Source organism: Alosa alosa, chromosome 1 (genome assembly GCF_017589495.1).
Source record: "Alosa alosa isolate M-15738 ecotype Scorff River chromosome 1, AALO_Geno_1.1, whole genome shotgun sequence".
NCBI classification, from domain to species: Eukaryota; Metazoa; Chordata; class Actinopteri; order Clupeiformes; family Clupeidae; genus Alosa; species Alosa alosa.
The window spans coordinates 4503924-4516423 of record NC_063189.1 but is presented as its reverse complement, the minus strand read 5'-3'; the positions used below and the strand labels follow the sequence as shown (position 1 = coordinate 4516423).

Below are 12500 nucleotides of genomic sequence, written 5' to 3'. Positions count from 1 at the left end.
GCTGTTGTAAGCGATGTTGGCTGTTCTTGAACAGATAGGCCAGACCTAGCCAAGTGGGAGTTAGCTCCCAGTGCAGTGGGCTTTTGTTAGCAGGGATGCTAACCGAATTGTGCTGGCTGTATCATACCCAGCCCAGTTGAAGCCGATGATCTAATCGATTGTCTTGAAGATTATACAACTCAAGACCTTACCAGGGCGGGAACAGGACTTTCCCTCTTTCTCTGCACCATCTCTATTCACCAGTGTTGGCTATCATACACCTGTGCTAACCACTGTACACCAGTGTTGGCTATCATACACCTGTGCTAACCACTATTCACCAGTGTTGGCTATCATACACCTGTGCTAACCACTATACACCAGTGTTGGCTATCATACACCTGTGCTAACCACTATAGGCTATCATACACCTGTGCTAACCACTATAGGCTATCTTACACCTGTGCTAACCACTATACACCAGTGTTGGCTATCTTACACCTGTGCTAACCACTATACACCAGTGTTGGCTATCATACACCTGTGCTAACCACTATACACCAGTGTTGGCTATCATACACCTGTGCTAACCACTATACACCAGTGTTGGCTATCCTCCTGTGCTAACCACTATACACCGGTGTTGGCTATCTTGCACCTGTGCTAACCATCTCTATTCACCAGTGTTGGCTATCATACACCTGTGCTGCCACTATACACCAGTGTTGGCTATCATACACCTGTGCTAACCACTATACACCAGTGTTGGCTATCATACACCTGTGCTAACCACTGTACACCAGTGTTGGCTATCATATACCTGTGCTAACCACTATACACCAGTGTTGGCTATCATACACCTGTGCTAACCATCTCTATTCACCAGTGTTGGCTATCATACACCTGTGCTAACCACTATACACCAGTGTTGGCTATCATACACCTGTGCTAACCACTATACACCAGTGTTGGCTATCATATACACCAGTGTTGGTTATCATACACCTGTGCTAACCACTATACACCAGTGTTGGCTATCATATACACCAGTGTTGGTTATCATACACCTGTGCTAACCACTATAGACCAGTGTTGGCTATACACCTGTGCTAACCATCTCTGTACACATATGCTAGCTAGATATAACTCTACACCTGTGCTAACCATCTCTCTATACCTATACTAGCTAGGTATATCTCTACACCTGTGCTAACCATCTCTGAATACCTATGCTAGCTAGGTATACCTCTACACCTGTGCTAACCATCTCTTTATACCTATGCTAGCCACCTCTACCCCTACCCTTCTCTGTACACTTGTGCTTGCCATGTCTGCACATCTATGCTTGCTGGCCATGTCTGTGCATATGCATGCATTCCCTATACACCTGAGATATCTCTATTTACCAGTGTGAGATATCTCTATGCTTGTCATCCTTATGCACTTATGTTATCCATCTCTATGCACTTAAATGTTAGTTATGCGTCTCTGTGAAAGACAATGAACTTCAGTATTGAAACATATGGCTTACAGCAAGTTAAATATCTTGGTGTCATTACCTTGGGAGTACTAGCCTTCCAGTATAAACATTTCAAACAGTCTGAGTAAGTGAAGGGGGAGGTCACGACCCTTTTGGAGCGGAGACCCGCAGTAAGCACTCACTCCCTTTGTGAGGGCCCTCATAGTTCTTCATGACCCCACACACACACACACCCAACCTCCTCATTCCAGCTCACTACACAGTTATGCCTGCAGATGACTCAGATGTTGAGGTTTGAAAAACATGGTCGTGTTTTGATTGGCTGTTTGCATTTAGGCTCCAAGTCTCTGGTTTTCTGACTACCAAAAGCACATGTTTTTATTTCAGGGAACCACTGACTCAAAGAGAGTTTAACCCCCTTAGACTGGAGATCTCTGATGAGAGAGTTTCTGACTGATTCTGTCTGCTTATCTTTAGTTTTGTGTTTTGAGCCCCATACTGTGTGTGTGTGTGTGTGTGTGTGTGTGTGTGTGTGTGTGTGTGTGTGTGTGTGTGCGTGTGTGTGCGTGTGTGTGCGTGTGTGTTTGTGTGTGTGTGACATGTATGTATATACGAGTGTATCTGTGTATGTATGTGTGCGTGTGTATACATCTCAATGTCAGTGCAGCCTGCATAGTGCTTGCATATCTGAAATATGAATCCTTGGTAGACCGCCTGAATCAATCCTTCAGCCTCCGCCTGAGTTGTTCTTGTGTGTTGGGGCCTTGGGAACATCCATGAACTCTCACTCACACACACACACACACACACACACACACACACACACACACACACACACACACACACACACACACAAAACAAAAAGTCAGAAGAGACTGTGGTATTATTATATGTTGAGTCTGTGGTATTATATGTTGAGTCTGTGGTGTTATTATATGTTGAGTCTGTGGCATTATGTGTATATGTTGTCAACCGAGAATGAACACATTTTCACACAATTGAGTTGTTTTGCCAAATTGTCTATATGATAAGGTGCAAAACTACTAATTTATTATTTATTATTAAACACTATGTAAATAAATGCTAAAAATAATTTAATAGAATTGCATAAAATTGCATTTTGATCTTGTGAATTCAGTTGACCTCTTCCTCACAGTCACGGTCACCTTCACCATCGTCTTACTATTAATCCAAATAAAAGCACTAATGTGTGTGTGTGTGTGTGTGTGTGTTCCAGCGCATGTGGAGAACAAGGACCAGTATATAGAGGTGTTGGAGAACCTGGGGAACAGCCACCTGTGCCAGGACAATAACGAGGTCTCCACTGGCTTCCTCAACTTGGCCGTCTTCACACGTGAGGTCACCGCACTCTTCAAAAACCTGGTGAGTGTGTGTGTGTGTGCTTGGAGACATCAACATCATGTTGGACTGGTACAACTTGTACACACACTTAGTACACACTTTTGGATGTGAAATTATATCTTTAGGATTCCAATAAAATGATTCAATTGTATGTGTGTGTGCACCTGTGTGATGGAAACACTGGGTATACTCATACACACGTGTGCATGGTCAGTAAGTAGTTGGTGTGTGTGTTGTATGGAATTGCTGGAGATTAACTAGTGTGTGTGTGTGTGTGTGTCTGGGGGTGTGGTTTGTGTGGTAATGGTACATAATGTGACTCAGGAGCTGTGAGTCCACATCAGTTCTCCGAAGGTTCTCCAGAGGGTTGCGTAGCATTATGTATGGAGACAGTCAGGTCTCTGAGGCGTTGCGTTGCATTATGGATTGATACAGTCGGGTCTCGAAGACACTGGGTTGCATTATGGATCGAGACAGACTAATTCTTCAATTGAAGTGGATTAAGAAGCAGCTTACTCAGTCGGCTCAGTTTCTGAATGGGGTGAGATCACACTTGGATGTTTTCTCTCTCTCCCCATGTCTAAAGTCTGGCCTGGCCTTTCTCCCAATCATGCCTGCGGTGTTTAGTAGTCTGTGAGTAAGACCCAAACTGGTTCTAGGCTAGTCATGCTGGACTGCAATAGGCTTGAATAGGAAGTGATTGTAGAAGAACTGTATTGTGAAATATCGACCATTCAAACAACAAGGTTACAAGACATTGATTCTAGAACAACTGTATAAAAGTCTTGGGCCATAGTCTTGTTAAAAATAAAATCTAAAATAAGTATTGGGCTATAGTCTTGTTAAAAATAAAATCTAAAATAAGTCAATAAGTCTTGGGCTATTGTCTTTGCTATTTTACAGTGTGTGTGTGTGTGTGTGTGCGTGAGTGAGTGAGTGTGTTTGTGTGTGTGTGTGTGTGTGTGTGTGTGTGTGTGTGTGTGTGTACTGGAAACGTGGCTGACATCTCTCTCTGGGGTCAGGGGTTTCCATTGGAGCTGTCTCTGCTCATGCACACAGAGTGGAGTAAATCACCTTCAGCAGGACATACGGCCTGGTGTCCATATAAACTAGAGGCAGGAGACTAGCATTAGTCCTGTAGGATGTCACACAACCTCGGGCGCACAGAAATAAAGATGATTTAACGGTTCGAGTCTCCCCGAAAACGGGGTTCAGCCAACACAGAGAGCCAAGACGTGAAGTCTGTAATCCAGTGTGTGTGTGTGTGTGTGTGTGTGTGTGTGTGTGTGTGTGTGTGTTTGTCTGTGTCTGTGTGTGTTGAAATTGCTTCCATTACCCAGCATACATCTGTACGTGTGTTCCCCTCATGCTTTGATTTATCTGGTGCAGAAGAGGCAGTGGTTGTACAGCTGTGTGTGTGTATATGTGTGTTTCAATGGACTCAGAGGTGTATGCACAGTTAAAGTGAGCATGTTTGCAGATGCACACGTGTACACATAACAGCGTGCATACATGTGTGTGTTCCTGAATTGGCTCAAAAGTGTGTGTGTGTGTGTGTGTGTGTGTGTGCATGTGTGTGTGTTCTGTGGTCAGACAGTGGGGATTCAACAGCTGCAGACTAGGGCCTCTTGTGCTGGAGAGTTCCGGAACCCCTCCTACTGATAGTGTCCATGGCGATGCTAATGCATTCCAGACGGAGCACATGAGTGGACCGCCCCCCTTGCCTCCGTCTCCCTGCCAGGCTGTCAATCATCCGGTCTCTAGGGAGACCAGGCACCGGCTAAATCAGGCCAAACTGTCAGTTTCCCCCACAAGCCAGCCCCCCCACTCTCCCTGCTACAGATACAACAATATTTACTCTTTTGTGGAGCGTTGTTCGCCACATTTCCACAGGAAGCTCCTCACCGGGAGAAAACGTCCCGTTTCCCCGTCACCCCCTGGCAGTGCAGAGTAGCGCTCATTTCATCACCAACTCCACTTAGTCCATCTTTAGAAGAGGCGGAAGAAGAACGTTAGTTTCTTTATCCAGTGTAGTGGCCACCCCATGGCCTAGTGGAAGGAGGTTGTGGGGGCCAGTGTTGTATCCACCCCATGGCCTAGTGGAAGGAGGTTGTGGGGGCCAGTGTTGTATCCACCCCATGGCCTAGTGGAAGGAGCTTGTGGGGGCCAGTGTTGTATCCACCCCATGGCCTAGTGGAAGGAGGTTGTGGGGGCCAGTGTTGTATCCACCCCATGGCCTAGTGGAAGGAGCTTGTGGGGGCCAGTGTTGTATCCACCCCATGGCCTAGTGGAAGGAGCTTGTGGGGGCCTACCTGACTGGAAACCGAAGGGTGGCCGCTTCAATCCCTGACTGGTAGGTAATATGTCGGTGGGGCTAGAGATTGAACAGCATTGTCACACACACACACACACACACACACACACGGATGAGGTGCCCTTGAGCAAAGCCCGTAACCCCAACTGCTCCATGGGCGCTGGATCAGGGGGCTGAGTGTGTGTGCTCCTAGTATGTGTGTGTGTGTTCCTGATGAGCTCACTCACACTCCCCTAGTGTGTGGTGTGTGTGTGTGTGTGTGTGTGTGTGTGTGTGTGTGTGTGTGTGTGTGTGTGTGTACACTACCTATGGATGGCTTAAATGCAGAGGACAAATAAAAAGTAACTTAACTTAACCTGTGGTTGATTGGTTATCGCTCATAATCAGAGAGCCAAGTAGAATGTTGGGGAGTTTTGGTGACGTCAGGGCAGTGTGTCGGTAAAGCCACTAAGAGGAAGGTGAGTGTGTTTAGTTGTGTAATATGTTGCACAAACACATGAACTTAGTTTCTCTTTCTTCCACTTCCCAAAGGAGCTTGTCCTTCTGCTAACCACTGACTATGTTTATGTGGGGGGGCCGGGGGGCACACACACACACACACACAGGCACACACATGCACACAGACACACACACATAGACACACACAGGCACGCACATGCACACAGACACACACACTTACACACATAGACACACACACACCAGGGATGGAAATTAACCACCCGCCCCCCGCCAAATGCAGGTAGTTTTGTGCGCTGGCGGGTGAATTTGGTCAACTTACCAGCCACTGTGGCGGGTAGAGCTAGCGTACCACAAATAGTCAGATCCGGTCTAATTTTCATACTTATTGACGGTTACAAATGACGGTTACCAGCCTATAAGGGGTAAATCAGCTGATTTGAAGTTCTACAACTTCGTAGTGAGCCGCCACCGCAGCATAGCCTATAGGCACTGGTGCAAGCTTCACTTTCACTTCACTACCATTAAGAAACTGTCACTATGCTTTCATGTGCCACTGCTAGATTATTTCAGGATGACTGCATAGACATAAAATCTAGTGAGATCTGTGGATCTGCGTTATATCTTCACAGGCTAATATTCTCACGTAGTTATCTTTTGAATTGGCCCGTAGGCCTTGGTATTTTAATCCGGCCCGCGATGCGCTGCTATTCAGACCTATGAGGCAGACAGGCGGACATCTCCACACCCATTCGCCGCGTGATGGAATATCTCACAAACTTTTCATTCAAAGAAATTACAAACCATTATCAGAATAAATAGCTGAACTTACGAGCATAAAGGTGTAAAGCATTCCCTTAAACAAGTTATGCCGTTCGAGTAATCGGTTTTGAAATTGAAGCAAATGTCTACATGGTCTCCAGCGTTGGGCTTTTGTCATATATGATAAGCCAAATACAAAATAAATGTTAACAATATCGCCTAGATAACTGTACAACCAGAGTTTTTCCAATGTAGTTTCACAAAATGCTAAGCATGCATATTACATTTCTTAAAGCTGAGCTGTGCTTAAATTGTTCAGTGCATGATTTCATTACGGGCCAAATAGAAAATAAATGCTAAATGTTAAATATAACCTTGATACCTGTAAATATTTAAATCAGATGATGTACACTATAGTTAGATCAAGTAGAGAGTTGGATTATAGGATGCTCCAGAACTCACACAAACGGGGTCTTAAAGGAGCCACACCACTTTTATGACAAGACACTATAGCATATGAATGTGGTTCTGTTGACCTTTAGTTTTGTTGCTACTGTGCTTGGAGGACAGGTTTAGGGCAAAACTCAGCACATTTTAGTCATATCGCAATAATGCCGATTACCGGTTATCATTTTGGGTAGCCTACTATAATCATGATATCACATTTTCATGCCGTTTCTCTAGTGGCTGGTAAAAAAGTTGAGTGGCTGGTAGATTTTGGAATCCACCAGCCACAGTGGCAGGTAGAAAAAATATTTAATTTCCATCCCTGACACACACACATGCACACAGACACACACACACACACATAGACACACACAGGCACACACATGCACATACACACACACATAGACACACACAGGCACACACAGACACACACTTACACACATAGACACACACACGCGCACGCACACGCTCACATGCACAGAGACATAAAAACACACACACACACACACACACACACACACACACACACACACACACACACAGACAGAGTTGGCCTGTTCCATTGTTAAGGTGCTCTCTCACTCTCAGGGCCAGAGAGTGATGTGCAGATAAGCAATAGTCTGTCCAATAGGCTAGTCAGTCCAATAGTCTGTCCAATAGGCTAGTCTGTCCAATAGTCTGTCCAATAGTCTAGTCTGTCCAATAGTCTAGTCTGTCCAATAGTCTAGTCTGTCCAATAGTCTGTCCAATAGGCTAGTCTGTCCAATAGTCTGTCAAAGTCTAGTCTGTCTGTCCAATAGTCTGTCCAATAGGCTAGTCTGTCCAATAGTCTAGTCTGTCCAATAGTCTAGTCTGTCCAATAGTCTGTCCAATAGTCTGTCCAATAGGCTAGTCTGTCCAATAGTCTGTCCAATAGGCTAGTCTGTCCAATAGTCTTTCCAATAGGCTAGTCTGTCCAATAGGCTGTCCAATAGGCTAGTCTGTCCAATAGGCTAGTCTGTCCAATAGGCTAGGCTGTCCAATAGTCTGTCCAATAGGCTAGGCTGTCCAATAGTCTGTCCAATAGGCTTGTCTGTCCAATAGTCTGTCCAATAGGCTAGTCTGTCCAATAGTCTGTCCAATAGGCTTGTCTGTCCAATAGGCTTGTCTGTCCAATAGTCTGTCCAATAGGCTAGTCTGTCCAATAGTCTGTCCAATAGGCTACTCTGTCCAACAGTCTGTCCAATAGGCTAGTCTGTCCAATAGGCTAGTCTGTCCAATAGTCTGTCCAATAGGCTAGTCTGTCCAATAGGCTAGTCTGTCCAATAGGCTGTCCAATAGGCTAGTCTGTCCAATAGGCTGTCCAATAGGCTGTCCAGTAGGCTAGGCTGTCCAATAGGCTAGTCTGTCCAATAGTCTGTCCAATAGGCTGTCCAATAGGCTAGTCTGTCCAATAGGCTGTCCAATAGGCTGTCCAGTAGGCTAGGCTGTCCAATAGGCTAGTCTGTCCAATAGGCTGTCCAATAGGCTGTCCAATAGGCTGTCCAATAGGCTACTCTGTCCAATAGGCTGTCCAATAGGCTAGTCTGTCCAATAGGCTGGCCAATAGGCTAGTCTGTCCAATAGGCTGTCCAGTCCCATGTTGTTGCACATAGGATCCCGTCCTCCTGCTCACACCCTCTATGTTTACTGCATGTGGGGGTGGGGGGGCATACAGGTCAAGGCCTTCAGATATGACTTACTCATTCACACACACACACACACACACACACACACACACACACACACCTTCAGACGCACACACACTTGAATCGGGGATCAATAGTAAAGTATCTATCTATCTATCTATCTATGCACACGCACACGCATGCACATGCACACTATGGATGCCTTACTCACAGAAAGCGGCTGAGGTTTTTTATTGGCCACCCTCTGGCCAGTAGCCACTAGAATGCCACCACCACCTCATTACCCCCTTAAGGTTTGGGCTTACACGCACACACACACACACACACACACACACACACACACACACACACACACACACAGCTGCCATCCGTAAAGCCCAGTCTCAGTTTACATATTTGATTGAGGTGTTCTGCTGTGATTTGACATGTCCCTTTTCCCAACTACTCTGTCTGAATCAAAGCCTCCACATTGGTCTTTGGGAACTAGAGAGCAGAGTTGGAAATGTGGAAAACTGCGATGTGATTATAGAATCAGACGTAGACTTTCACATAGCCTTGTTGCTGTGTGTGTTTGTGTGCGTGTGTGTACGCCGGTCTGTCAGTTTGTGTGTGTTTGTGTGTATCTGTCTGTCAGTCTCTCTCTCTCTCTCTCTCTCTCTCTCTCTCTCTCTCTCTCTCTCTCTCTCTCTCTCTCTCTCTCTCTCTGTGTGTTCCATCAGAATGCCAGACCCTTTGTCCATATCTGTGTGTGTTGATCTCTGTCTCTCTTCCCTGAGGTGGAATAGCCTGTTGTACAGCATGAGACAGACAGACTGTTGGATTGCCTGTCCGTCTGCCTGCCTGTCTCTCTGTCTGTCATGTGTATCAACACATATTTATGTTGAACTGACACGTTAAAACTGTCTGTCTGTCTGTCATGTGTATCAACACATATTTATGTTGAACTGACACGTTAAAACTGCCTGTCTGTCTGTCATGTGTATCAACACATATTTATGTTGAACTGACACGTTAAAACTGTCTGTCTGTCTGTCATGCGTATCAACACATATTTATGTTGAACTGACACGTTAAAACTGTCTGTCTGTCTGTCTGTCATGTGTATCAACACATATTTATGTTGAACTGACATGTTAAAACTGCCTGTCTGTCTGTCATGTGTATCAACACATATTTACGTTGAACTGACACGTTAAAACTAGTGCATGGAGCAGGACTCTGAGCTCACAAGACCCCGCAGATCAGAAGCCATGAACAACCAAATGTATACTCTATTACCATTGACTGTACATATAGAACTGTATATTATGGTATATATGAACAACCAAATGTATACTCTATTACCATTGACTGTACACATAGAACTATGCTATATATGGTATATACCAACACTGTCTGTCTGTCTGTCTGCAAGTGTCTCTGACGAGCTGTCTGTCTCTCTGTGTTGTCCACCCAGGTGCAGAACCTGAACAACATCCTCTCCTTCCCTCTGGAGAACGTGCTGAAGAATGAGCTGCGGGACAGTCGACTGGTGAGTCTCCGGCAAACCTTCATCATCTTCCTCTTCCTCCTTTCCCTTCCTCCTCTCGTCTCCTCTGACACAGACACACACACACACACACACACACACACACACACACACACATATCTGTGTTTGTGTGTGTGTGTGTGATGAAAGCAGCAGCCATGTTTCACAGGCCGGTAGAGGTGTGTCTCTGTCTGCTGCTGCTGTTGTGCAACCAACATCCTCACTTAATCTCCCTTTGCATTATCAGAATGAGGAGGTGTGTTTGCGTGTGCGTGTGCGTGTGCGTGCGTGTGTGTGTGTGTGTGTGTGTGTGTGTGTGTGTGTGCATGTGTATCTGAGTGTGTTTTGAATTGTTGTGTGTATGTATATGTGTATGTTTGTATATTTTTGTTTGTTTTTCTGTGTGTGTGTGTCTGTGTGTGTGTGTGTGTGTTTTAGTGTCATGTCTGGTCACTGGTGGACCTCCCCAGTCATATAAGGCAATAAAGTTGAAACTGTATAAATCTGTTTGTTATTGGGCTCCAACTCGGCCCAGCTGGATCCTTTCTCATGTGTTTCTCTTCTCTCTCTCTCTCTCTCTCTCTCTCTTTCTCTCTTTCTCTCTCCCTCTCTCCCTCTCTCTCTCCCTCTCTCTTTCCCTCTCCCTCTCTCCCTCTCTCTCTCTCTCTCTCTCTCTCTCTGCATCACTCAGGAGCTGAAGAAACAGATGGAGAAGAGCTGGAAGGACTATGACGTCAAAGTGTGAGTCTCTGGTGCTGCACATATAAAACATTTGCATTTGAACGAGTGGAATTTGATTGGTTCCCTCTGCTTTGGAGTGCAGCTTACGCCACAATACTTTGGCAAGCGGTGAGACTTTGGTCTCATCCTCCTCTCCTCTCTCCTCTCCCCTCTCTCTTCTCCTCTCTCTCCTCTCCTCTCTCTCTCCTCTCTCTCCTCTCCTCTCTTCTCCTCTTTCTCTTCTCCTCTCTCTTCTCCTCTCTCTCCTCTTCTCCTCTCTCTCCTCTCTCTCCTCTCCCCTCTCTCTTATCCTCTCTCCTCTCTCTCTTCTCCTCTCTCTCTTCTCCTCTCTCTCCTCTCCCCTCTCTCCTCTCCTCTCTCTCTTCTCCTCTCCTCTCCTCTCCTCTCCTCTCTTCTCCTCTCTCTCTCTTCTCCTCTCTCTCCTCTCCTCTCTCTCCTCCTCTCTCTCCTCTCCTCTCTCTCCTCTTCTCTCCTCTCTCTCTCAGTTAGCATTAGCATTATGTAGCTGCACTGATGCTATATGAAACGCAATCACTGATGACTTGAGAGGCTAACTTCCTATACTGTCAGCATGAGGCCAAAAAAATTAGTTTATGACTTTTGTTGACGTCAACCAATACAGTCTGGTAGCACTGAACCCTGAGTTGCTCTGGGTAGGTGGGCCTGTAGCGCTAGTATGCCATAATATCAGCCTTTAGGGGCAGCCGTGGCCTAGGGCCTCGGACTTGGAACCGGAGGGTTGCCGGTTCGAAGGCACCTAACCCCTCACTGCTCCCCGAGCGCCGCTTTTGTTGCAGGCAGCTCACTGCGCCGGGATTAGTGTGTGCTTCACCTCACTGTGTGTTCACTGTGTGCTGAGTGTGTTTCACGGATTGGGATAATTGCAGAGACCAAATTTCCCTCAAAAGAGTATATTTACCTATACTTTACACAGGAGGGGGCAGGACACACACACACACACACACACACTATTTTTGTTGACAGCACCTTGCTCGACCAGTTTGGTCGTAGGAAATACACTGTGCTGTAATCTGGGGCTCAACCCGGCACTACCCATAATCCTTGTGGTTTGCGGTGTGACGTGACATGCCAGACATGACCTCTGGGTCTCTGATGAGCTGCCGATTTCACCAGTGCTGTCTCTTCAGCTGCATCACGCACAGCTCAGGCCAGACAGGATGTGATGCAACACACCCGCACGCCACAGCAGACATGTTGGGAACGTATGGGCAGGGCCACAGGCTGTACACAGGAACAGGGAGTGTGTTTTTCAAGAGTGTGTTGTGCTGCTCTCACAGTAAGTGGCTGTACACAGGAATAGGGAGTGTGTTTTGTAAGAGTGTGTTGTGCTGCTCTGACAGAAAATGCAATGTACGTGGGAAGCTAAATACTCACACAGGGACATTCCAAGGAATCTGCATACATGTTGTTTATTTCGAGTCCTACAGAGCATGTATTACACAAAGCACTGCATCTGAATCAGTGTTATCTAGCCAGGCACACTTGGTACTGGTTGTGGTCCACAGAATTCCCCTGTTTTATATACAGTCATACAGCATACATCAAACAAAACATATATAACATAAAGCCTAATATACAGCATACATCAAACAAAACATATATTACACAAAGCCTAATATACACCATACATCAAACAAATATTTATTACACAAAGCCTAATATACACCATACATCAAACAAACATATATTACACAAAGCCTAATATCTAGCAAGACAAGACACAATTTTGTCACTGGTTATGAT

At 45.7% G+C, this 12500-nt stretch overlaps 1 protein-coding gene across 1 annotated transcript in view; it reads left to right on the top strand.

The window, feature by feature from the left end:
• asap3 (ArfGAP with SH3 domain, ankyrin repeat and PH domain 3) overlaps positions 1-12500 on the top strand; it is a 61816-nt gene that overhangs the window by 17613 nt on the left and 31703 nt on the right. The window contains exons 3-5 of the mRNA XM_048254056.1: positions 2697-2842; positions 9924-9998; positions 10687-10736. Of these exons, the coding sequence (XP_048110013.1) occupies positions 2697-2842; positions 9924-9998; positions 10687-10736 (271 nt within the window). The remainder of the gene's footprint in view (positions 1-2696; positions 2843-9923; positions 9999-10686; positions 10737-12500) is intronic.